The following is a 27,896-nucleotide window of genomic DNA, read 5'->3' on the forward strand; positions in this document are numbered from 1 at the left end:
TAATCTCTTAGTTGGCTGTATTCTCAAGCAGATTTCTCTTTCTTCATCAGGAACAATGTTTCGCATTTTTATGCAATCTTTTTTTCTTACAAGGGGTAGCATCATCCCTTTATAAAGGGGTCATCATGTTACTTTTCTCTTTGTTTGGGTCTCCCTCATTTTTAGGAGTGTTTTCAACTCCATCTGGTTTGATCAGGACTAATGGGATATCCTATTGTCTCTGCAAGCCTTTCAGAGTTCGGATTCTCCCTTTTTAATTACCAGCAATCCTCATGGATTTGAGCCTTTTTCCTGAATTAACTTGATCCTAGTGGCTTTGGTCTACGTTTGCTGCAGCTCCATTTGGTTCCTTTGGCATCTCCACTCATACAGTAGTGTTTAAAATAATAGCAATCCCATATGACCAGATTAATCACTGTTGTTGGTATAAATTATATTACCACAAGTCAAACAATTTACCAGTTGACGAAGTAGATTCTAAGAAAACCAACAGACTCCACATTTATGATCTGCATGTTTTTGAGTCTGTGTATTAGAATAATTAATTGAAAGGGGGTGTTCAAAATAATAGCAATGTGGAGTTCAATTAGTGAGGTGAATCGTTCTGTGAAGAAACAGGTGAGAATCGGGTGGTCCTTATTTCAGGGTGAAGCCAGGACATGTACATGCATTTCTCCTTGAATGCCTGAGAAATATGGGTCGTTCCAAGAAATTGTTCAGAAGAATGGCATACTTTGAATAAAAAGTTGATTGGAGACGGTAAAACTTATAAAGAAGTGCAGACAATGATAGGCTGTTCAGCTAAAATGATCTCTAATGCTTTAAAATGGAAAGCCAAGCCAGAGAGAAATGGAAGAATAGCATTCGAATGGATGGAAGAATAGCCAGAACGGCAAAGGCTCAGCCAATGATCAGCTCCAGGATGATCAAAGACAATTACTGTGACAGTTAAAGAGTGTGTGCACACGCTGCGGATTCTGCTGCGGAATTTTCAGCGCGGATTTGTCTAAATCTGCAGGTAAAAACGCAGGTCAAAAGACCTGCGGTTTATCTGCAGTTTTTCTGCGGGTTTCCCCTGCGTTTGGAAACCTGCCGTGGAGCACGTGCCAAACCGCAGCGGAATCCGCACAAAGAATTGACATGCTGTGGGTTTGAAACCGCAGCAAATCCATGTGGAAAATTCCGCACCATGTGCACTGCGGATTTCATTTTCCATTGATTATAATGGTACTGTACACCGCAGCAGAATCCACAGCGTGTGCACACACCTTTAGATGCCTGTGTGAAGATGATCTCTTAGCAAGAAGTCCCACTGTTAAAATAAAAAAAAAAACAAATAAAAAAAAAAAAAAAACAACGTACTGAAGCGGATACAATTTGTCAAAGAACACATCAACTGGCCTAAAGAGAAATGGAGAAACATTTTGTTCACTGATGAAAGTAAAATTGTTCTTTATTGATCCAAGGGCCACAGTCAGCTTGCCAGACGACCCCGAAACTCTGTATTCAAGTCACAGTACACTCTGAAGACATGAAGCATGGTGGTGCAAGCATCATGATATGGGCATTTTTCTCTTACAGTGGTGCAGGACCTATTTACCGCATACCAGGGATCATAGACCAGTTTTCATATATTAAAATTCTTGAAGAGGTTGTGATGGCTTACGTCGAAGAGGATATACCCTTGAAATGGGTGTTTCAACAAGACAACGACCCTAAAAACACCACTAGAATGAGCAAAATTTTGATTCCAGTCCAACTAAATTGAGGTTCTGGAGTGGCCAGCCCAGTCCTCAGACCTTAATCCAATAGAACACTTGTGGGGTGACATAAAAAATGCAGTTTCTGAGGCAAAGCCAACAAATGCCGAAATATCATGGGATGTAGTCAATGCATCCTGGGCTGGAATAACAGGTGACAGGGGCCAGAGGTCGGTTGACTCTATGGAACATAGATGTGAAGCAATTTAAAAAAAAAAAACTGTGGGTATGCAACTAAACATTAGGTTAGTTATTCACAGGAAAGCTAAATCCACAAAAATTATATATATATATATTGTGAGTTTGTAAAGACAAATGCAGACAATGCTCTTTTTTGAACAGTCCAATGTTAATTTTTTGTTGTTTTCTGTAAAGAAGTTAAACATTATATACATTTATCTTCATGGTTTGAATTAAAAAAGTGTGCAACGGGGCGCCGGGTATGGGCAAACTCTCCAATAGATTATTGCAACATATCCTTACGGCGGCCAGATGCCTGATTGCGCGCTTTTGGAGGCAGCCGAGTCCCCCTTTGCTTCAGACTCTCATTAGACGGATCATGGATGTCAGAAGGATGGAACACCTTACAGCCTTACTAAATGATTCGGTGGTGCGCTTTCAGGCAATTTGGTCCCCGTGGGATTATTATGCAGCGGGATCCGACCTGTAGTGCGGCTGAGTTCGGATCTGATTAGTCGATTTAACTGAGGTTTTTCCCCCTTTTTTTTTTTCTCTTCCCCTCCCCTCCTTCTACTCCTTACTGTCTTGTCTTGTCTTTGTCATGTATATCTTTGTAAATTTAAGGTCATTTATAGCCTTATATCGTTTATATTGTTTATTATTCATGCACACTATACAGAAACTAAATACTTGTACGACTTTGTTTTGTTATGCCATGTTTAATAAAATAAAATAAATTTTATGGTTAAAAAAAACAAACAGTGTGCAATGTCCCCAATGCATGGAAATGAAACCCAGTATAAAGATGTGATTAACTCTGGTTTGAACACACTGCTATTATTTTGAACACTACTGTACATGGTGAGTGGTGGAGGGTCTCTTGGACGTTCAGGCATCTGGCTTCCATTCCCAGATCCGCCAGGCAGTCATTTGGGCCTTGGATATACACTATTCTCCCATATTGCTTCTTACCATGGAAAAAACTGCAAAAAAAGTGATTTCTTTGGCTTTTTTAATAAACATTTTCCACTATACAACATATTGTCTGCCTGAACCTTATAGGGCACTTTACAGTAACAATGACTAATTGTGTAAAACCCTCATACTTGCTGATGATGATTTGGAAAACAGAATTAAATTTGTTGTCTGGGATTAGAAAAACAAAAGGGTCTGATTTTTCTTCAACGAAAGGTATCACTCGCTCTTGTCCGGGGGCTTTGTGTGAAATTGCAGCTCATCTGGATTAAATTTGAACGGACTAAGATGAACTACAAAAAGAACCCAACAATATGACTGGAGATGTCTCTAAAGAAAGCTGGCCATGTTCTTCCAATGCTGGACAACTGACATTGAGAATTTTGTTTAAAAGCTAGTACAACTGATGAACAGTAACATTGCTTATGGCAAACAATCGCCTTTCCGCTTCTCATTTTACCCATTACAGGAAGCTACTGATTGGTGGCCAAGGGCAAGTCTCTGTTTATAGTCTGGACTATCTTTTATACAAGACCTCCAAAGAGTGCACACGTATACAGAACCAAACCTATCAGCTCAAGACATGATCATAAAAATATCACTCCAATGTGACAGCAAAATCTATCTACTGATCGTCATCCAGCTGCTGGAGTAAACATCGTCGCTTCTTCTCCAATTCTCCTTCACTGAGCTCGCTCTCTGATGTGTCCCAGCCTGTCTGAAACATAGACAGTAATGAAAAACAGAAAGATGGGCGACATTAAGTAACCGGACACATGATTGGAATGCAGACACATAAGTAAAAGGGCTAAGAATGAAGAATGTCTATTGTGGGTATATGTCCGACCCGTGTGCGCAAAATGACCTGTTAATATAAATACACATACACTTCTGCTGTAAGGATGGAGCTTAGGTGTATGCCATGCTCTTGAAGAAATGAGCCATTGTATTTACACTGAATACTTAAATTCAGCTCTCTTTAACTATCGTACGAGTTCTATCCGTGTTTTTCATAGAACTCAAACCTATATTGTCTAGGGGCATATTCGTATGTGTCAGTTTTTTGAGCACCAAGTGGACCACAGAAGAAAAAAAAAGAGACTTCTATCCCAGTTTAGGATCAAATTCTCCAAAACAAGTCTGTCAGATTGTGAATAGAAATGGGTGAACCCGAACAGTAAAGTTCGGGGTCCGTCCCGAACCTCTTCACTAGGAAGTACAATTTACTGTTCGAGTTCGGCCCCCCCCAAACACCAGGTGTTTCTCGCGCTGTCATCTGGGCTCTGATAGGTGGTAAGATTAATACCACGGGTCAGAGAGCTGAGGTTCTCACACTGTCAGATGACAGCATGAGCCCACAGCTGTGACCGCAGGTAAAAAGTTTACCTCTGGTCACTGGCATCGGCTAATGAGACTATTTCTCCCATCAATCTACACCTGCTGCCGCTAATTGCAGTGAGAGCAGGTGGCCGCAGATGGGTGTATTCCTCAGGCAGTGCCTGCACTCTAAATAATTAAAAAAAAAGAACAGCATGGGTTCCCCTGTATTTTTGATAACCTGCCCCGCCAATCTGAGAGCTGCGGGCTGCAACCCTCAGCTGACAGATTTCGCCAGATTGGTTATCACGAATAGAAGGCTCCCCGCCCCGGTTTTTTTTTTAATTATTTAAATAACTTGGGAAAAAAAAACAGTGTGGGATCCCCCAATTTTTGACAACCAGCCAAGATAAAGCAGACAACTGGGGGCTGGTATTCAGTAGAATGGGCGTTAAATAGTATAACTGGTTATTTTTAAATAAAAAAGAAAAACTGTGTTTTGTTTTATTTCAAATAAAGGACTTTATTCTAGCTGTGTCTTTCTTTACCATACAACTATAGGATTAGTAATGGATAGGCGTGTTATGGACACCTCTCCATAACTAAGCTGTGGGCTTGATGTCACTGGACAATACAAAGGTGACATCAACCCCACAAATATGAACCCCACTTTTTACCACCACAGGGCAAGTGGAAAGAGCCGGGTAAAGCGCCAGAATTGGCGCATCTAATCGATGCGCCTTTTCTGGGTGGCTGCAACCTGCTATTTTTAGACTGGGGGGGCAATATCCATGGCCGCTTATCCTGAGAATACCATCCCCCAGCTGTCTGCTTTAGCTTGGCTCGTTGTCAAAAATGGGGGTGACCCCAAATTGTTTTTTTTTTTTAATAATTTTTTTTTTAAAAATCATTAAATACCAGGGTCTCATCTGATAGAAATGTATAGTCTGCAGCCCTTCAGTGGCCGCTGATTAGTGGACAATCCCAATAAACGAAAGCCACAGACCTCAATGAACTTAAACAACATTGTAAATAAGAACGGGCTAAAATTCCTCCAGTATAATGTGAGAGACTGATAAAGTTATATAGAAAATGATTACTGCAAGTTATTGCTGTTAAAGGCAGTTCTACAGGATGTTGATTTGTGGGGTGTACTTAATTTTTCACACTGCTTCTGAGTTTTTGCCTAGCTTTTGTTGAACAGTGACGCAGTGTAATTTATAATGTGTAACTGTTCAGATGAGCGCTTGTATGTAACTAATTTTGAAGACAATCTTAAGCAAGATGTTTATTAAATAAATGTCCTTGTAAGTAAAACCACGGAAGAGGGTGAACTGATGAGGTTTTTCTCATGACTGTATGCAGAGAAGCCGTAAACATAAAACTAGGAAATTTTTGATAAGACCTAGTGCACAAATATTTTATTTTAGAAGCACTAGTTCTATTTATAAGGCAGATTAAACATAAATCTTTGCTTTTTGTACCTTTTCATTGTGTATAATTGTCTGCTTTGTCCACTAAATATAACTCACTTTCTCCTTCTGTGAGCCCTGTTTTAGTGATCGGCGGCGACTATCTGCAGACTCCATGTCCTGATCATGGTCTCTGTCTTTCACTCTCTCTATCTTCTGTTCATTATCTTGATCTCGTTCTCTCTTACTCTTTTCTGCTTCGCTCTCAGGACTGTTCTAAAAAAGAAGCTATGTTTCATTGTTGACTTCTCTTCTGTTACTGAATACACTACAAGGTACCTTCTGCTGAAGGCTTTTGTACAGACTCACTGATTTGTGTCTTTTTTTCTTATTCTTCTTTCTTTGTCTCTTGGATTTCCGAGAGCTATGTTCTGTGTAGAAATACAGACTAAGAAAATGACAACTAACTGACACCAAGAACCACCTCAAAGGGTACCACATAGGTAACAAAGTATACCTGAATCACCTGATGACGAGACGTCCGACCCAGACTCAGAAGGGTTTCTCTTTTTTCTTTTTTGTAAACGATGTTGGTGATTTTCTTCCTCTGTCTCTGATGTCTATGAAAAAAAATAGAAGAACAAATACAAAATAAAGGAACATCAAGTTTTCCAAATGTTAGAAAAAGTAATAATCAGAGCCAATTTAACCTTTGTCAGTGGACTTGTCAAGGTTTACATCCATTCTAAAGACAAGAGTCACATGGTATTTAGCAGCATACAGTGCCGTGAAAAAGTTTCCCTACCATGTGAACTTTTTCACATTTTTTTCACATTACACTCACAAACTTATTGGAATATTATGTGATATACCAACACAAAGTAGCAAGTATTTGTAAAGTGTAAAGGAAATTGTTTTCTAAATATTTTAAAAATTTAAATCTGAAAATTGTGATGTGCATTTGCATTCAGCCCCACTGAGGTAATACTTTGTAGGACCACTTTTTGCTGAAATTATTGCTGCAAGTCTTTTGGGGTAAGTCTCTACCAGGTTTGCACTTCTAGAGGCTGAAAAGTTTGCCCATTCTTCTTTGCACACTTGCTCTATATCAGTGAGACTGGATGGAGGCATCTGTGAACAGCAATTTTCAAGTCTTGTCATAGGTTCTCAATGGGATTTACAGTTGTGTGAAAAAGTGTTTGCCCCTTCCTGATTTCCTATTCTTTTGCATGTTTGTCACACTTAAATGATTCAAATTACCAAACTACCTGCAATACGTATCAATCTTTATCTACCCTCCCTGATTTGTAAGGATCAGGTAGGATTTATTCATTTAGGCAAGGAGATGACAACACAAGAAAAGCAACTGACATAGTCAAAAGATCCAAGGAACTCACCCTTCTTTTAAGTTTAGATGCTGAAAAGGCGTTTGACCGCCCCAGCTGGCCATTTATGCTAAAAACTCTTGAGGCATATGGTATCAAAGGCCCCTTGCTAAATGCTATACTCCAAACACTCAGCAACAATTAAACTTCCCGATAGCTCCCCTAAACCATTCACAATAAAGGCCGGTACCAGACAGGGGTGGCCATTATCTCCATTACTCTTCTCCCTATGTATGGAGCGCCTTGCTGCTGCTATTAGATCAAATCCAGACAATAAAAGGAGTACAGGTCAAAAATAGAGAATTTGAACATTCCCGTTTTGCTGATTATATTCTTATAACACCAATCTTCATCTTTCTCTCCCCAATCTACACTCCATTTTATCAGAGTGTGGTTCCTTCTCAGGTTACAAAACAAACACAACTAAAACAAAAGCTTTTCCATTAAATATACCGGACCCCAAACTGAATCTCCTTCATAATAACTATATCATTGGAAGGGCACCACCCTCAAATGCTTAGGAATTAATCTTAATTATTTACAAATTGGGATGACCCAACAGGTACCCTCACTAACAAGTCCTAAAACTTAACTTTTATATGGATTAAAATATTGGGGTAAAACTAAACATGAAACGTTCTGTCCCTGTATTGCCTAAACTATTCTAATATAATGTAGAGGCGATTGCCAAATATCACTTAGTGGCTATAGCTTTCTAGCTATAGTCCCATTCCCTGATGACGCCGCATCTGCGATGCAGCATGTTGGGGGGGGACATGGGCTCTAGGAAAACTGTCCTGTTTGCCCTATAATGTTGACACCCCGGGGTGTCAATAAGTGATATTTGGCAATCGCCTCTAAATTATATTAGAATCGTTTAGGCAAAATAGGGACAGAACGTTTCATGTTTAGTTTTACCCCACTATTTTAGGACTTGTTAGTGAGGGTTCCTGTTGGGTTATCCCAAATTGTAAATAATTGTTATATATAACCTTTCCAAGCCCTTACAAGATCTCCACATTTTGCACATGGATATGGAATTCATCTTACATCTTATTTCCCATCATTATGTAAAGAAATTTGGTCCCTTTTGACGACGATGGATGTCTTTACCCCTATCCTTATTTGGCCGTATCTCTACAATAAAAATGGGAGCCAAGAAGTAACGTTTCTCCTTGCGGTGAGTGACATGTCAATCATGCTGAGATGAGGAGACTTAAGCCACAATGCTCCTCTAGGAAATATGCAAATTGCCTCTTCAGAGAGGAAGAGGATTAGAACTCTAGTGCCACCTATTGGAAGTAGCAATCCTACAAGTCAATATCAACCCCTTAACGAGCCTAGTCACGTGAGTAAGGATAAAATCCAAAACCTGAATCTCAATTTGCAGACACTCTGTTTCAGGGTAATGTCACTCTCCGCAATAAGAAATGTTAACCCTTGGAATCCCAGTCAGACGCCTCTCACCAAGCCAAACCAGATCTCACACTTTGCACTGATGAGGGGCAGTAATCCAGAAACACAGTGTCTGCAAATTGAGATTCTGGTTTTGGCTTTTATCCTAAGTCACGTGACAAGGCTCGTTAAAGGGAATCTGTCACCCCATTTTTCGAGTATCAGCTGCCAGCACCGCCATCAGGGGCTTATCTACAGCATTCTTGTCAAGGTGTGTTTTGGGTAGGTGGTGAAGGAGTTAACTCTGAGAGCCTCTCTGTGGATCTGGGGAGGGTTTTTATAGCTTCAGGGGAGAGCCGTCCCCTGTCGCTTATACTCCTATCTCAGTGTGCCCGACCCTGCTCTGTCCATGCGTCACGCCAATCATTGTCCGTCTGCCTGGTATTCTGACCCTGCTCTGTTACAGTTTACGTCTCTGGTTTGCTGACTCTATACCTGCTTTGCCTGTGCTGTGTATGACTTTTGGCTTTGTCTGACCTCCCATCTGTATATCCCTCCTGTACCTCGCTTGCCCGTACTGTGTATGACCTCCGTTTTGCCTGACTAAGATTTTGTATAGTGTCCTGCCATCTCTGAAAGCAGGATGCTAAGCCCCGCCCCCTTGCAGTCACAGGACCGTAGGTCCTGTGACTGCCTGCTAACTTCAGCGTCCACAGGTCCTGTGCATCTATACTGTGACGACTCCTGGAGTGGACCCTCTGGGTCGTGACACCAACCCTCCCAGGGCGAGCTGACCTAGTGAAGACCACCCCCTATACAGGGAGTGTCAGGGGCAAGCCCCAGGGGGTGAGGCACCACGACTGCTGGCACCAGGCGGCCGGCTCATAGGAGACACGAGTGGGTGAGAGTGTCTGCAGGAACGTGTAAAGTGTGGACACGGGAACACGTGGTATACAGAGACTTCGTTCGTCCGGGTGTGAGTGAAGCAGGAAGCGTGCAAGGAGCACGTCAGAGCACTGAGTCAGGCAGCAGGTGTGCCAGGAGGTACAACCGAGTATGAGACAGAGTACAGTGTCAGAGCATGTGCCAGGAGGCACAACCGAGTACGAGACAGAACACAGGGTCAGAGCGTGTGCCAGGAGGCACAACCAAGTACAAAGCAGAGTGCAGATTCAGAGCGTGTGCCAAGAGGCACAACAGAGTGCAAGGCAGAGGACCTGAGTACAGCGCACAGCCAGGCAGGGACACGGCAGACCAAGCCAGGAAGCACAACAATAATCAGGCACCTCCCCTAGGGGGAGGTCGTCTGATATAGCACATGACTACTACTGGTTCCGGGTCAGGAACTAGCCAGAAAGCACATGACCACTACAGGTTCCGGGTCAGGTCCTCCATTACCATAGAGAGGACCGAGCCCTATACAGCACTGACAGGAGCGCGCAAGCGCAAACGTGACATGTAGGAGGAGGCCCGGGGACGAGAGCTGCGCGTGCGCACCCTACGGGACCCCCGGAGTGACCGCAGCTCCGGAAGAGATGACGTCGGGACCGAGGTCCCGCCCCCAGGTGAGCACGGCGTGACAGTACCCCCCCTTTACGCCCCCTCTTTCTAAAACTGGAGAGGAACTTAGACAAAATCTGGGGTGCGTGGATATTCTCCCTGGGTTCCCATGACCTCTCCTCGGGGCCAAAACCCTTCCAATCGACCAGGAACATGGTTCTCCCTCTTACCTTCTTCATGGCCAAAATGTCATTCACCTCAAACTCATCCCCCAAGCCAACAGGCTGGGGTGTGTGGCCTGGAGAAGGATGAAATCGGTTAAGAACCACAGGTTTTAGGAGAGACACATGGAAGGAATTGGGAATACGGAGTGAAGGAGGCAGCTTCAATTTGTAAGCAACATCATTAATCCGCCTGAGGACCTCAAAAGGACCAATGTAACGGGGACCCAGTTTGTAAGATGGTACCTTAAGGCGGACGTATTTGGTGGAGAGCCACACCTTGTCACCAGGGAGAAATGGAGGAACGTCCAGGCGCCTCTTGTCAGCGTGTAATTTCATTCTGTCCCGTGCTTTCTCGAGAGCGGTTTTGGTCTCCTGCCATACCCTGGAGAACTCCACAGACTGAGAATCGGCAGCAGGTACCCCCGAGACAGGAAGTACCGGTAGAGGCACATTGAGATGCTGTCCAAAGACGATGAAGAAAGGAGACTTGGTAGACGATTCACTGGAGTGATTATTGTAGGCGAACTCAGCCCAAGGAAGTAGACCGACCCAGTCATTCTGATGAGCATTAGAAAAATGCCGGAGATAGGATGTAAGGATCTGGTTGGTACGTTCCACCTGCCCATTGGTTTGGGGGTGATAGGCGGAAGAGAAATCCAATGACACTTTCATGAGTCCGCATAGAGCTCTCCAGAACCGGGAGGTGAATTGGACCCCTCTATCCGACACGATGTGCTGGGGGAAGCCGTGAATCCTGAAGATATGGGAAATGAAGATCTTCGCCAAGTCAGGAGCAGAGGGTAGTCCGGGAAGAGGAATGAAGTGAGCCATCTTTGAAAATCGGTCTACAACCACCAAGACCACAGTACAACCGGAAGAACAAGGCAGATCAGTAATGAAATCCATGGCTATGTGCTGCCATGGAGCCGACGGAATGGGAAGCGGGAACAGAAGACCGGAGGGTGGTTGTCTGGGTATCTTGTTCTGGGCACAGGACGGGCAAGATGCTACAAAGTCTTTAACATCCTGGGAGAGTGAAGGCCACCAATAATGGCGAGAGATTAAGTCCAAAGTCTTTTTGACACCAACGTGGCCGGCAATCTTGGACGAATGTCCCCAATTTAGCACTCGTTTTCGGTTATTCTCAGCCACAAAGGTTCTTCCCGGAGGTAACGTGGTTAACCTGACAGGAGCCACAGTAATTACTTTGGATAAATCAATGATATGAGAGGGTTCTTCCTCTGCATCAGACGACAGGAATGATCTTGACAACGCATCCGCTCTAACGTTCTTATCGCCGGGCCGAAAATGTAGCTCAAAGTCAAAGCGGGCGAAGAATAGGGACCACCTGGCTTGCCGAGGATTGAGCCTCTGTGCGGACTGGATGTACGCCAGGTTCTTATGGTCTGTGAAGATCTTGAATGGATGTATGGCACCCTCCAGTAAGTACCTCCACTCCTCCAAGGCCAACTTAATGGCCAATAGCTCTTTGTTGCCAATGGAGTAGTTCTGCTCAGTGGAGGAAAATACTTTAGAAAAGAAGCCACAGGTGACAAAATGTCCAGAAGAGGATTTCTGCAGAAGGACTGCGCCAGCCCCAGTAGAGGATGCGTCTACCTCGAGAGTGAAAGGTCTACTAACCTCAGGTCGGTGAAGCGCCGGAGCAGCGGCGAAGGCTTGTTTCAACGACTGGAAGGCCTCTTCAGCCTCAGAGGGCCAAGCCTTTGGGTTAGCTCCCTTGCAGATAAGGGACGAGATGGGGCGAACCAACGAGGAAAAATGAGGAACGAACTGTCGGTAGTAGTTCGCAAAACCAAGGAAGCGTTGGATTGCCTTCACCCCATGGGGCTGTGGCCAATCGAGGACGGCGGACACTTTTGCCGGATCCATGCATAGACCTGATTCTGAGATAATGTACCCCAAGAATGGCAGGGACGTTTGCTCGAAGGCACATTTCTCAAGCTTGGCATAAAGGCGGTTCTCCCTCAGGCGCTGGAGGACTTGACGCACGTTCTTTCTGTGGGCGGAGAGGTCTGGAGAAAAAACGAGGATGTCATCCAGATAGACTACCACGCAGGAGTACAGCATATCCCGGAAGACGTCATTCACGAACTCCTGGAAAACCGCTGGGGCATTGCAGAGGCCGAAGGGCATGACCAAGTACTCGTAGTGACCGTCTCTAGTGTTAAAGGCGGTCTTCCACTCATCCCCGGAACGAATGCGGATCAAGTTGTAGGCCCCACGAAGATCCAGTTTGGTGAAAATTCGAGCTCCTCTAAGTCGGTCAAAGAGCTCCGGGATCAATGGCAATGGGTACTTGTTCTTGACCGTGATATTGTTCAGGCCTCGGTAGTCTATGCAAGGACGGAGGGAGCCGTCCTTCTTTTTTACAAAGAAAAATCCCGCTCCCGCGGGCGAGGAGGACTTACGGATGAAACCTCTAGCAAGGTTCTCCTGGATATAGTCAGACATAGCTTGGGTCTCAGCAGGGGATAGCGGGTATATCCTACCCCTGGGTGGCGTAGAACCAGGAATGAGGTCAATCGGACAGTCATATGGCCGATGGGGGGGCAGAGTCTCGGCCTCCTTCTTGTCGAAAACATCTGCAAAGGACCAGTAAGCCGACGGCAGACCTGTAGGTGCCGGGGATGGACCGGCAGAGTTCATCAGACGGACGGGCAACAGGCACTTCTCCTGACAGAACGGTCCCCACCGGAGTATCTCGCCCGACCGCCAGTCCAGGGTTGGCTCATGAGTCCGTAGCCAAGGGAGGCCTAGAAGAAGTGCGTGAGACATGGTGGACAAGACGAGGAAGGAGATCTTCTCCAGGTGCAGGGCTCCGATCTGCAGCTCGATCTCTTCGGTGGCCTGGGTAACGGACTCCAGCACGGACGTACCATTGAGCGAAACAATCGACCGAGGAGTCTCCAGGGATCTGACAGGAATCCGGTATTTTTTAACCGCCTCGAGTGTGATAAAATTCCCCTCCGCGCCAGAATCCAGGAAAGCCTCCTCAGAATAACGCTTGGCACCGAGATTCAATAATACGGACACGAGCAGGGGAGGAGAGGAATCACGTACACCTAGGGAGGCCTCTCCTATCAACCCTAGGCGGAGAAGTTTCCCGGCTTCTTGGAGCGGGAACGGAGGAGGTGAGAGGAGCTCCTCTCTCTGGCTAATTCACGGGCACGTTCCTGAAACCGCAGGTCGATGCGTGTCGCCAGTGAGATCAGATCCTCTAAAGAGGTGGGAGTATCCCGACCTGCCAGTACGTCTTTGATCCGACTGGACAGGCCACGCCAAAAGATCCCTACGAGAGCCTCGTTGTTCCAACCGAGTTCGGAGGCCAAGGTACGAAAACGGATGGCATACTGTCCTACCGGTAGCGTACCCTGATGGAGGTTAAAGAGGGACTCGGTGATAGAGGCCAGCCGACCCGGCTCGTCGAACACCTTGCGGAAGGTGTCCAAAAAGGTGGAAAGCCGAGAGACGAGTGGGTCATTGCGCTCCCAGAGGGGGTTCACCCATGCTAATGCCTCCCCCTCTAAGTGTGAAACAATAAAGGCAATTTGGGCGCGCTCAGTGGGATAGTGCTGCGGCAAAAGCTCAAAATGTAACCGGCATTGGTTCAGAAATCCTCGACAAAACTTAGGGTCCCCGCTATATCGGGGTGGCTTGCCGAGGCGCGGCATCGGGTGCGGGGCCGAGGACTGGGCAGAAACGGATTGTATGGCCGACAAACGAGACTCCATGGATTTCAAAAAGACCATAATCCTGGTCTGACTCTCCCGTAGGAACACCAGTTCCTTTTGGATGGAGGTGGTGGCACCAGCGGGGTCCATGGCCTGATTATACTGTGACGACTCCTGGAGTGGACCCTCTGGGTCGTGACACCAACCCTCCCAGGGCGAGCTGACCTAGTGAAGACCACCCCCTATACAGGGAGTGTCAGGGGTAAGCCCCAGGGGGTGAGGCACCACGACTGCTGGCACCAGGCGGCCGGCTCACAGGAGACACGAGTGGGTGAGAGTGTCTGCAGGAACGTGTAAAGTGTGGACACGGGAACACGTGGTATACAGAGACTTCGTTCGTCCGGGTGTGAGTGAAGCAGGAAGCGTGCAAGGAGCACGTCAGAGCACTGAGTCAGGCAGCAGGTGTGCCAGGAGGTACAACCGAGTATGAGACAGAGTACAGTGTCAGAGCATGTGCCAGGAGGCACAACCGAGTACGAGACAGAACACAGGGTCAGAGCGTGTGCCAGGAGGCACAACCAAGTACAAAGCAGAGTGCAGATTCAGAGCGTGTGCCAAGAGGCACAACAGAGTGCAAGGCAGAGGACCTGAGTACAGCGCACAGCCAGGCAGGGACACGGCAGACCAAGCCAGGAAGCACAACAATAATCAGGCACCTCCCCTAGGGGGAGGTCGTCTGATATAGCACATGACTACTACTGGTTCCGGGTCAGGAACTAGCCAGAAAGCACATGACCACTACAGGTTCCGGGTCAGGTCCTCCATTACCATAGAGAGGACCGAGCCCTATACAGCACTGACAGGAGCGCGCAAGCGCAAACGTGACATGTAAGAGGAGGCCCGGGGACGAGAGCTGCGCGTGCGCACCCTACGGGACCCCCGGAGTGACCGCAGCTCCGGAAGAGATGACGTCGGGACCGAGGTCCCGCCCCCAGGTGAGCACGGCGTGACATATACTTTCTGGCTGTACCTGACCCCGGGCCCCCTAGAGTGCGGGTGAGTCCCTGCTCAGCGGAGGCTGCACGTCGGCGCTGTCAAGATCCTGACAATTCGGTAATGCTGTAGATAAGCCCACGATGTAACCTGAAAGATAAGAAAAATGAGTTATATTATACTCACCCAGGGGCGGTCCGGGTCCGGTTTTGGTCCGATGGGTGTCGCGGTCCGGCGCCTCCCATGTTCTAACGGTGACGTCCTCTTCTTTGCTGCCTGTTGTGGCTCCTGCACAGGCGCACTGCTCTGCCCTGTTGAGGGCAGAGCAGAGTCTCGCAGTGCGCAGGCGCTGGGAGAGGTCCGGCGCCTGCGCACTGCCGTTTTCTGCTCTGCCCTCAAGAGGGCAGAGCAGTGCGCCTGCGCAGGAGCCACGACAGGCAGCAAAGAGGACGTCACTGTTAGAAGATGGGAGGCGCCGGACCGCAACACCCATCGGACCAAGACCAGACCGCCCCCCGGTGAGTATAATATAACTCATTTTTCTTATCTTTCAGGTTACATCGGGGGCTTATCTACAGCATTACAGAATGCTGTAGATAATCCCCTGATGGCGGTGCCGGCAGCTGATACTCAAAAAATGGGGTTACAGATTCCCTTTAAAGTGTCGATATTGACTTTTAGGATTGCTACTGCCTATAGGTGGCACTAGAGTTCTAGTCCTCTTCCTCTCTGAAGAGATAATTGTCAATAAAAATGATCATTCTCCCAAAATGATTATACTTCTTTGAAACCCTACCCATATATACTCTACTCAGATTTAAAAGTCACTACAGGCAGACACTTTGATATTCCTATGGGCATTAAAACACAACAGAATCTCAAAGGAAATGAGAAAAAATATGGGAGGCTTGGGAGTTCCTCCTTTTATCCATTATTACTGGACTACTCGCTTACGCAGTATCCCAGCATGGTCATCTAAACCTGCTTACACAAAATGGATGGAAATTGAAAATTTTGGCTTGCCACAGGACACCCTTATTCCCTGACATGGACTGGGTTTTACAATCCTTCAAACTAGCTTGTGGATCCAATGAATCTCATCAGAGATCTGGAGGACTTGCACCAAACAATTCAAGTTATCATCCACAAACTCCCCTTACTTCATTCCTGTTACACCAAACTTTCCTGAAAACATTACTTCCTCAATAACGAGAAAGTGGGCTCACACTGGCTTGTTTAATTTTGCAGACCTAACCAATTCTAAAACAAGGACTGTGCTCTCTTATGATGAGATGACATCTACATTAGCCATTCTTATGCTCCCATTATTCCAATACATTAAGTTCAGGCATTTTGCCTCATCCTTATTTCGCAGTTTACATGTTTCTATCCTGACATCCTTTGAAAGACTTTTTAGAAATGGTCCCTCAACAAAAGGCTTAATCTCTGATGTCTATAACATTATTCAAAACCCTGATGGAAACTCTTTGATTAGGCATCCATACATGCTTAAATGGGAAAGTTACTTGGGTAGACCTCTAAACGATGCTGATTGGTGGTTTGTATGGTCTAGAGCAGCCATTTCTGCATCTTGTATGATTTATAAAGAGAACCAATACAAGATCCCCCACTTCTGGTACCACACTCCCGAGCTTCTACATAAATTTTGATCCATCTATTCCCCCCTTGTGTTGGAGATGTGCCTGGCTGACAGGATCTATATTTCACCTGCGATTGCTCCCTGATCAGATCATTCTGGAAAAATGTACAAGCTTTGATTAAACAGGTGTTTGATCTAGAGCCATCATTAGATCCACAACACTTTTTACTCAATATTTTCCCACAGAATATTTCTAAAAGAACTGTTAGACTTCTCCTACACATATTGACGGCTGCAAGATGTTTAATTACTTTGCACTGGAAACAAGCTTCCCCCTATCTATACATAACTTATACACTAGGATCATATAAGAAATTTTCAATATTGCACTGCTTTGAATGATGAAACAGTCGAGAGATTCCACCTCATTTGGTCTCCATGGGACACCTCCTGGGTACTTCTGAATATTCAGGAACCTTATTCACTAGGTCGTATATCTCCTTCAACTCTTTAACCCCTAACTCCTTTATTTATTCCCTTTCCTTTCTATTTGTATGTCTTGCATTTATCCCCTTTGTTTGTGTATACTATGAGTTATTTTTATATGGTTTCAATCAGTTTAATATAATATACACTGAGATGAGTAAGCAAAAGGTCACTGAAACTTACTTAAGATAAAGGAATGTAAATTACTGGTCATTTGTTTATCCATCAACAAAGGACCATTGATATTCAAGGCAAGTACCCTAATTAGATTGGGTGTGTTAACTTTCCCCATGGATGTTATCTTGTGCTCCGAAGCCCCTCCTCCAGCTTGCTGTATTTCTGCCATGTGGCACACATGAGGCCCCCTCTAGCTTCCTGTATTATATACTGGTTAAAACAGGTATTGAGGGGATGTGTTTATACCCAATGCACAATAGACTTGTGACATCATTCCCCACATGGTGAGGCTGGACACACCTTTTAGCTGGACATTTAAAAGAACTAGGACATGTGCTCACTCTTTTTTTTTTTGTCTCCTGGAGGATGACTGGTCGACATCTATCTGAATAATGTAACATATGAATAATGCTTGTTTCTGATTAATGCATATGTATTTATAGTTTTATACTGTTTATTATTTGATCTTATCATTTATTAAGTAAATCAATTTAGTAAATTCAATTCTTGTGTGAGCATTTTCTTATTCATCACAATCCATTGAAACCCTTACAATACAAATTGGTGGCAGCAGTGGGATTGTTTTGAATAAAAATGTTTTCAAAATTGAATAAGTTTGTTAAGAGTAGGAAAGCAGTTGAGAGTAGTGTCAGATCTTTGCCAGAATGGGTGTTACCAGGAAAGTGGACCCCAATGGCACAGGAATGTAACAAATATATGGAGGGACAGCGCTTATCAAATCCTCAGGATGTGCTGGCAAATTTGATCTCTCAAGGTATGATGCAAAAGAGCAGAAAGCTGCAGCAGCCATTGGATGGATCTGTGTGCAAGTGTCTCAAATATTACAGGAGGAGATAGACAATTTGCGTTTAGAGCAAAGGATTAGCTTGCAATCAGCCTTGAGAGACCACAGCATGACAATATGCAAAGGAATTTTGAAGCTTATGTAATGAAAAATGTGAATAAGAATAGGCGCAGGAGGAGACAGCGGCTAGTGTCAGATATTTGTACTGCACAGATTAGAACCATGATTGCACATGAGAAATGGTCAGATTTGATAGAATGGGATGGCTCTGACAGTGAGACAGATGAGGAAGAAAAGCAAGCCAGACCGATTGTGACTACTAAAACTAGGAGAGAAGTCACACAGCGTAGTGGAGATAGGATGGATGCAGGAAACGCAGCTACAGGAGCAGAAGCTTCAATGACCGAGGAAACTAGGAATTATACAGCAGGAGAATTAACAGAATTAGCTACCAGGTACAGGCAGCAAGCAGGAGAACCTTTGTTAGCATGGATTCTCAGATTATGGGATCAGGGAGCCGATACTATAATCTTGAACCGTCTTGAGGCAGTAGGACTTTGTAGTATTTGTATTGATCCTATGGTGTGTCTAAAAATGAGGCGTGCAAGGGACATTACAGAGAATTTCTCTTTGCTGCATTTGGTGAGGGATTCTGTGGCACAAGTGTATGACTCTCCCATGGAATTAATACCACAGACACGATGGGAGACTCTTGCAGATGGAGTTCAGAGATTAAGAGAAATCGCAGGTATAGGTGGCATAACTCGCAATCCTTTGCCAGATCTGAATGATCATTTTGCTGTTGTTGAGGATTGGAAGGGACCAGATGCTGCAATATTGAAGGTATTGATGAAGAATAAGTTCATAGAAGGCACCCCAGCGTCATACAAAGCCCCATTGTTCACTATGTTCAGTGCACTTATGGGAAATTCCACTAATGTCTACACAGCATGCAATTTAATCTCCCAGCTATCTGCTCTAGAGAGAGCAAAAGTATCAAAAAAATAGTACAGTAAAGAGAGTAGATCAAGAAAGGAGAAAAGAGGATGATACCCAAATTAGAAAGAGCAGGACGGAGTTGTTTTGTGACCTGATAGCTAGTGGGGTTCCTTTCCAGGAGATAGATGGTATCTCTACAAGTGACCTGTTGAGAAGATGGCAAGATCTGAGGAGAAAAGGTAAATTGCAACTCGCCAGACCCAAGAGGGTGGTGACAAATGAGATAGGGGGTTGGATAGAGGTGGGACACCTGATGGAAGAGTGCAAGGGGCGGTTACAGTGGGGGCTTTGCATGCCTCCAATACCATGGCATACTACACCCCCTGCCAAGATTCCCTCATGGACTAATTATAAAAGTTGTGGAACATCCCTGAAAATTGTTGTTTGAACAGTTTTGCCATTTTTTGATGTCTAATGATGTTTGTTTTCGTTCTAGAGTTTCTTAGAGAAATAATCCTGTGAGCATACTGTGAAGTATGCGCTGGCAGATATATGATGAATTGGGTTTGGCCTTGGTGATGCATAAATGTGCATTCCTCACCTGAGGGCTTGTAATAGACCTTGGTGTTTTAAAAGGCAAAAGACCACAGCAGATATAAGATGATTCTGTATGTGGGAGCCATGAGAGAAACATACAAGGAAAAGAGGGGGTGACAGTACAGACAATGAATTTAAGACTGACCTAAAGTTAGATGACTGATAATATACTGGAGGGTTGACAAGATAAATAGATGACTTATTTGTACTAAGTGTTTGTCTTTGTCACTGTATGTGCTTTGTGTATTTGTCATGGATATCCCTTGATAAAATTGGTTCACAGCCAAAGAAAAAATCCACGTGGTATTTTTAATTTTTATTTGGTATATTTTTATTTTTTATGAGCTCATTTTTGGAATTTTAATGGTACTGTGCTTAGCATTCTTGGTTTTTAAAGGAATTGTTTTTTTTTTCTCTTTTCAGTCCACTACATGTTGGATTGGGGGGTGGGGGCATAATTAACCATTTGCAGGAGTAAAAGAAGAAACCTTGGCCATTTAATTAACATGTAAATACAGTGCACAGTAAATAGTTCATTCCTGCAGTAGTGAAAAAGGAGTCCATCTGCCTAATAATTTATGACTTATTTTTGAGTTTTAACATTTTTTATTTTTTGGGAGCTTCCGTGCAAATTGGGTTTTGAAGAACATATATGTTAAATGATTTTAATGAATGCTAGTTTGTTAATGTCAGTCTTCTGTTCTCGATATAGCTTTGTTCACCTACACCTGAGTCATACAATGCAAATGTGTGGTTACCCAAAGTGTGTGTTTGTCTATATGTAAATGAGAATCTCTCCTGCTTACTGAAAGAATGCATTAGGTGAAGCCAGTGTGTGTGTTGATGTAATGTGTATATTATTATGTAAAAATAATAATTTGCTAGAATTGGGTTAATAGCAAATTGGTTTGGGTTTTGTTTTCCTTAACATGTAATTGTACGGATTCTGATTAGTAGTAACATTATTTTGTGATCTCCATGAACACAATTGTACTGGTAATTATGATCATCGTTATTATGCAAATGTGATTGACATGAATTTGATGTGTTTGATAACTGGTATCTGATATTTTGATACTATGATTCATTTCAGTGTATAAGTCCATACACATATGATATATTTTATGTAGTAGTTATTATCTAGAGTAGAAATATTTGCTACAGTAGAACATTTCAAAGTCATTCTGGGCACAATTAATTTGGACTAACAAACCTATGGTAATTTTGTTTGATTCATTTGATCAAGGGGTGGAAAACAAGCCACCAGGACTGAGTTCTATCTTGGACTGTGAATATATCATGGACGGAGTTATTTTGGACTGTTGCTTTGGACTGAGTTAGCTCTGCCAAGACTTTGGAATTTTCAAGTATGATTGTGAATTTCACTTTCCCACAGTGCAGGTTGTGTCTTGTGTATAGACTGAAGATGTCCAATTGAGCGCTGAGATTGAGCCCAGATGATGCTGAACCGTCACCAGGGTGAATCCTCATGACTGCCAGCTGATGCCGAAAACCAAATGGCATATAAAGTGAGGCCCTGAACAGCTGCAGCAATAGAAGATTAAAGGACTCTTATGCTCAGTCATTGGACACCTGCACCGAGGGGTTAATGTCATGAAGGGCAGGGACAGAATGCTCTTTAGAGTCTGTTCTTTTGCTAACCAGGGAAAGTAGTGAAGTCACCCCAAAGTGATGAGGGCATAATACTCCCCATACTTCCCTGCAACAGAGATCCATTTAAAAATTGCGGTCAAGAAGATCCGAAGAGAGAAGATTTCTACAGACATTTGATATTTCAGCACCTGCTGGTCCAATGTTGTTTTTGTTTTTGATTTTTTCCGTTTTAAGCCCAGGATGTTGTTTTTACCAAAGCGGTTTTCTATTGGTAGCAAATAAATAAATAAATTTATATAGGAGCAATGCAAATAATGATAAATGGAATAGTTTAGTGGCAGGTTTAATTAAAGTGATTGAAACTAGGGGTGGAATGTATACTATGAGTTATTTTTATATGGTTTCAATCAGTTTAATATAATATACACTGAGATGAGGTAAGCAAAAGGTCACTGAAACTTACTTATGATAAAGGAATGTAAATTACTGGTCATTTGTTTATGCATCAACAAAGGACCATTGATATTCAAGGCAAGTACCCTAATTAGATTGGGTGTGTTAACTTTCCCAAGGATGTTATCTTGTGCTCCGAAGCCCCTCCTCCAGCTTGCTGTATTTCTGCCATGTGGCACACATGAGGCCCCCTCTAGCTTCCTGTATTATATACTGGTTAAAACAGGTATTGAGGGGATGTGTTTATACCCAATGCACAATAGACTTGTGACATCATTCCCCACATGGTGGGGCTGGACACACCTTTTAGCTGGACATTTAAAAGAACTAGGACACATGTGCTCACTCTTTTTTTGGCTCCTCGAGGATGACTGGTCGACGTCTATCTGAATAATGTAACGTATGAATAATGCTTGATTCTGATTAATGCATATGTATTTATAGTTTTATACTGTTTATTATTTGATCTTATCATTTATTAAGTAAATCAATTTAGTAAATTCAATTATTGTGTGAGCATTTTCTTATTCATCACAATCCATTGGAACCCTAACAATACCTGTTTGCTTTTTAGTCTGTTATACGTACGTATATATGTTTTGGATACACAATTTACAAAGCAGATGTCTGTTTTTCTTACATGATTCCAGAGGTTCTCATTCAAAAGCACTGAAAGGATGGATTTTCTTGGTTACCTACATAAACTGGCCACAGACCGGGTTGGTCCATTTACAGCTCACACATCTATTTATGGAATGCCAATCTCTATGAGCTTCGATAATGCTTTTACGCAAGGGTTTAAAATGGTGACAGGTCAATTATAGAGCTGGTGCAAATTGATTACCAGGATCCGGTCCAATGGCTACTTCAGTAATCTGTGATCGCTGCACAAGAGCCCTGAGAACTGCCTCCTCCTCCCAGCATCTGAGGCTCTTCTTTGGACAACCTGGCACAACGCTATCGTTGCAGTGTGACGCACATGTGACGTTGTGCCAGTCCAGCTAAACAAAAGGAGAGCCATGGATGCTGTAAGTTAGGAGGCAGTTCTCATGGCTTCTGTGCAGCGGTAAAAGATTACTGACATCACCGACAGACCGGATCTTCAGAATCAATTTGCACTAACTGTTGTCAAATCTTTAGGCAAGAACAGAGCAACAAGGTTACTGATAGATATAACAACTAGTGATGAGTGAGTATACTCGTTGCTCAGGTGTCCTCCGAGTATTTTGGCGTGCTCGGAGATTTAGTTTCTGTCGCCGTAGCTGCATGATTTGTAACTTGAAGACAGCCTGAATACATGTGGGGAATTCCTAAAAACAGGCATTCCACACATGTATTCAGGCTGTGTAGCAGTTGGAAATCATGCAGCTGCGTCAGCAGAAACTAAATCTCCGAGCACGCCAAAATACTCGGAGGTCACCCAAGCAACGAGCATACTCGCTCATCACTAATGACAACATATCTGGGTGTCAATGAGGGAATAGCAATGGACTGTAGACAAGCTGCAGGTCTCCTGACCCAAGCTACCAGCCTCATATACAGTATGCTTGCGAGGATGATGGTTTGGTTTACGAGACCCGTACATCGCTGTGAAATGAGCTTTTATGAAAGTGGCCTAAGATACACTTTTTAGTAAGAAGTCTTTTACAGTTCAGAGGCAGCTTCCTCTGTGATCAAGAGGAGCACATGTACAGCATCCTTCCACATCCCTGTGAGAACTAGGCAGCTGCACCGTTCTCTCTTCATTCGCTCAACACTATTCTTCTATCCGATCAGCTGAACATGCACATTCTTCGCCATGCCACAGATCCTGAAACAGGCTGCCACTGGACAATGGAACTGAAGAACATTCCAAGATATCACAGTCGTGTGATCAGTCACATGCTTGGATGAAAATGGATTGAAGTATAGAATGCCTGCAGAATAACTGTGTGTATGCAGCAGAGTTGTATGTATATGTAGAAGAGTTGTTTGTATGCAGCAAAGTTGTATGTATATGTAGAAGAGTTGTTTGTATGTAGCTGAGTTGTGTGTGTGTATGCAGCAGTTGTTTGTATCCTGCAGAGTTGTAGGTATATGTAGAAGAGTTGTTTGTATGCAACAGAGTTGTATGCATATGTAGAAGAGTTGTTTGTGCACAGCAGAGTTGTGTGTATATGTAGCAGAGTTTTGTATGCAGCAGAGTTGTGTGTATGTGTAGCAGAGTTATTTGTGGATGTAGCTGAATTGTTTGTATGCAGCAGAGTTGTGTGTATATGTAGCAGAGTTGTGCATTTACTGTGCATTCAGCAGTGTTGTGTGTGCTGCATATTGTTGTTTATATGTACTGTTCTTGTAGCAGAGCTGTGGTTATCTGCTATGCATGCAGCAGTGTGGTGTGTGTCATGTGAATGCTGCATAGAAAAATAGGGATTTTTGTGTACTCACCGTAAAATCCTTTTCTCCGAGCCAATCATTGGGGGACACAGACAGTGGGTGTTAAGCTGCTTGCCACTAGGAGGACACTAAGTGAACACAGAAACAAAGTTAACTCCTCCCCTGCAGTATACACCCTCTAACTGGCTGAGATTTCTCCAGTTCAGTGAAAAAGCAGTAGGAGCATTAAACAAATAACAATAACCATAACTATGTCAAAACCTACGAATGCTACAGTGAGCTAATAGGCTAAACAGGGTGGGTGCTATGTCCCCCAATGATTGGCTCGGAGAAAAGGATTTTACGGTGAGTACACAAAAATCCCTATTTCTACTACGCCTCATTGGGGGACACAGACAGTGGGACGTCCTAAAGCAGTCCCTGGGTGGGGAGCATACAACTGCTAATACCCCCTGTACCACTGACTCAACACTGTGGTACTGCCGATTGCAGGATGTGTCTGCCAAGAGCTGCATCCGCAGAGGCCTGAGAATGAATCTGGTAATGTTCTGTAAAGGTATGCAGACTGGACCAAGTCGCAACATTGCAAACCTGTTCTGCCGACGCCTGGTGCCGAATGGCCCAAGAGGCACCCACTGAGCGGGTAGAGTGCGCCTTAATCCCTGCTGGGACAGGCGCGTTCCTGACACGGTAGGATTCCTGAATAGCCAAGCGAATCCACCTGGCTAGCGTTGCTTTTGAAGTGGCTAGACCCTTCCTATGCCCCTCTGAAAGTATGAATAGGACATCTGACTTGCGGAAGGGAGCCGTCCGCGAGATGTACCGTCTCAGAGCCCTACCACATCCAGGGTGTGGAGAGCCTTCTCAATGCGGTGGACTGGTGCCGGACAGAAGGAAGGCAAAACAATTTCCTCATTGAGATGGAAAGAGGATACGACTTTGGGCAGGAAAGACGGGGACGTCCTGAGAACTGCCTTGTCCTGATGAAAATTCAGGAACGGAGGACTGCAGGACAGGGCCGCCAATTCCAAAACTCGTCTGATTGACGGAATTGCCACTACAAAGACCACCTTCCAAGAGAGAACGGTTAGTGGTACGTCCTGTAGCGGTTCGAAAGGAGCCTCCTGTAAGGCCCCGAGAACAAGTTAAGGTCCTATGATTCTAATGGCCTTTTAAAGGGAGGCGACACATGGGAAACTCCCTGAATGAACGTCTTGACCTGAAGTTTATTGGCAATTTTGCGTTTGAAAAGCACTGACAAGGCTGAAATTTTGGCCCTTGAGCGAGCTAAGCGTGAGGCCTGACTTTAATCCGGATTGAAGGAATTCCAATATGGCAGGAAGGGAAAACGCCAGAGGGGATCGACCATGATCCTTGCACCACGAAAAGAAGGTTTTCCAGGTGCGGTGATAAATGCGCATGGACACGGGCTTTCTAGCACTAATCATGGTGGAAATCACGCCGTGAGAAAACCCATCCTGTGCTAAAATCCAGGATTCATCGGCCACGCCGTCAAAGACAAGGCCCCAGAGTTCTGGTAGTAAATCAGGCCCTGAGAGAGTAGATCCATGCGATCTGGAGGTCGCCAGGGGACGTCGGCGACTAGTTGCACTAGTTCTGCGTACCATGCCCGATGCGGCCAATCTGGCGTGACTAGGATCACCGGTACTCCCTCTGATTTTCTTGATGACACTTGGGAGCAATGGGAGAGGGGGAAAAAATGTACGGGAACCGGTGACACGGCAGAACTAGGGCGTCTGCTCTGATGGCGCATGGGTCGCGCGATCGGGCAATGAACCGAGGAACCTTGTTGTTTAGTCTTGAGGCCATGAGATCCACATCCGGAGTGCCCCAGCGATGGCAAATCTGCTGAAAGACTTCCGGATGAAGAGACCACTCTCCCGAGGCAAGGCCCTGGCGACTGAGGAAATCTGCCGCCCAATTCTCTACGCTCGGGATATGGATCGCTGAGATGGGTGAATGGTTGGTCTCGGCCCAACAGAGGATGTGACTCACTTTGTGCATGGCCATCCTGCTCCGAGTACCCCCCTGACGGTTGATATACGCTACAGCCATGGCGTTGTCGGATTGGAACCTAATGGGGTGACCTGTAAGGAGATGGTGGAAGTTCAGTATGGCTAATCTGATCGCTCGTATCTCCAAAACATTGATGGGGAAACGTGACTCCCGAATTGACCAACGACCCTGTGACGTGTGGTAACAAAACACAGCACCACAGCCCAGAAGACTTGCGTCGGTGGTCACTACCAACCATCATAGTGGGAGAAAAGACCTCCCCTGACTCAGGGACGATTTCAGTGTCCACCACTTGAGGGCTTGTCTGACCTGTAGGGACAAAAGGGACCGACTGTCCAGGGAGAACGGGTTCTTATCCCAAGTCAACAGCAAGGCTTGCTGCAAAGGGCAGAGATGGAACTGTGCGAATGGGACCGCTTCCATTGCTGCCACCATCTTTCCGAGAACTCTCATGCTGAAACGAATAGAGTGAGGAACCGGACGGGAAAGAGTCCGCGCTGCCCGTCGCAAAGCTCGGGCCTTTTCTGGAGGGAGAATGACCAACCCGCGGGAAGTGTCCAAGACCATTCACAAAAGGGAAATCTGCTGGGCCGTTGTTGGGGAAGACTTTTCGAAGTTTATCTTCCAACCCAGGAGAGAGTATTTACTGTGATATCCACGGATACCTTGCAGGCTGGAAGGGACGGACCCTTGATCAGCAAATTGTCCAGATATGGCAGTACCACCACTCCCCGAGCCTGAAGAATGGCCATGACAGCCGCCATGACCTTGGTAAAGACCCTGGGGGTGGTGGCGAGTCCAAAGGGCAAGGCAACAAACTGGAAGTGTTGAATTGCAAAACGCAGGAACTGTTGGTGGGACGAGCAAATCGGGATGTGAAGGTAAGCATCCTTGATATCGATGGATGCTAGGAACTCTCCTTTTTCCATGGAGGCGACAACAGATCGGAGGGATTCCATTCGGAATCGCTGTACCGTGACAAACTGATTTAACAGCTTGAGGTCCAGTATGGGCTGCATCGTTCCTTCTTTGGAACCACAAAAAGGTTTGAATAAAAACCTTTGAACCTTTCGCCTTGAGGGACCGGAATGATGACTCCGTCCCTTTGCACCACATGAACGGCCCGAAGGAAGGCTGTTGTCTTTTTCTTGGGAGGAGAGGACCGGAAGAAACGTGTTGGAGGGGGGGAAAGCAAATACTATTTTGTATCCGGAGGACACCAGCTCCCTGACCCACTCGTCGTGAATGACCGCGAGTCAGGTCTGACTGAATGAAAGTAGACGACCGCCTAATTTGTCGATGTCCACCGATACCACAAGTCATTGTGTAGAAGATGCCCTTGGCCTGGGCTTCCAAGAGCGGTTAGGTCTGTATGAGACCTGGTGATCTCTGTCTCCACGCGGGGCCCGACTTGGTCCAGAAGAGAAGGTTGAGGAGGACCAACTGGAATTGTTGCGAAAAGGACGAAAACGAGTCGGCTGTTGATTCCGAAACGGTCGGACAGCCTTTTGTTGGGAAAGGAATTTACTTTTTCCCCCCGGTAGAGTCCGAAATGAGCTGGTCCAGTTTCTGCCCAAATAGGCAACCAGTTTGATAGGGCAGGGAAGTCAATGATTTTTTGGAAGTGGAGTCTGCCCGCCAGTCGCGGAGCCATAAGGCTCTTCTAATGGAGACTGCATTAGCGGCAGCCTGAGCAGCGCAATTGGCGGCATCTAAAGAAGTGTCCACTACAAAGTCCCCTGCGTGAATTATCTGCCTGGCGACACTGGTTGCCTCCGGAGGAAGATTGCTACCTTGGAAGGAAGATGGAAAAAGTGCCGCTCCTGAAGCTTCAAACACTGAGCGAGCGAGGTAGCCAATTTGACGATCGGAGGGGTTTCTGACTGAAGAGCCCTCAGAAACGGATAGAAGCAAGACGCGAAACATGGGGGTCCACCGAAGCGTGACTAGGGGACGCGACATGGGTCCGCTTTCTAGAG

The 27,896-nt window shown here is 45.1% G+C and overlaps 1 protein-coding gene across 15 annotated transcripts in view; it reads right to left on the minus strand.

The window, feature by feature from the left end:
* Nucleotides 1–2,935: 2,935 nt before the first annotated feature.
* The window catches only part of PRPF40B (pre-mRNA processing factor 40 homolog B), a 143,452-nt gene continuing 118,491 nt past the window's right edge, over nucleotides 2,936–27,896 (minus strand). For 5 of the 15 annotated variants that reach the window (XM_073580215.1, XM_073580224.1, XM_073580220.1 and 2 more), the window contains 5 exons: nucleotides 23,932–24,008; nucleotides 6,162–6,264; nucleotides 6,014–6,075; nucleotides 5,765–5,915; nucleotides 2,936–3,633 (listed from right to left, as the gene is read on the minus strand). In XM_073580215.1, the coding sequence (XP_073436316.1) occupies nucleotides 3,541–3,633; nucleotides 5,765–5,915; nucleotides 6,014–6,075; nucleotides 6,162–6,264; nucleotides 23,932–24,008 (486 nt within the window). In that variant the 3' untranslated portion in view covers nucleotides 2,936–3,540. Of the gene's footprint in view, nucleotides 3,634–5,716; nucleotides 5,933–6,013; nucleotides 6,076–6,161; nucleotides 6,265–23,931; nucleotides 24,009–27,896 lie in introns of those variants that run through there. The other 10 variants (XM_073580217.1, XM_073580216.1, XR_012233072.1 and 7 more) reach the window with 9 other exon arrangements.

This window comes from Dendrobates tinctorius, unplaced genomic scaffold (assembly GCF_039654945.1).
Source record: "Dendrobates tinctorius isolate UK_male_01 unplaced genomic scaffold, ASM3965494v1 ptg000064l, whole genome shotgun sequence".
In the NCBI taxonomy this organism is placed as follows: domain Eukaryota; kingdom Metazoa; phylum Chordata; class Amphibia; order Anura; family Dendrobatidae; genus Dendrobates; species Dendrobates tinctorius.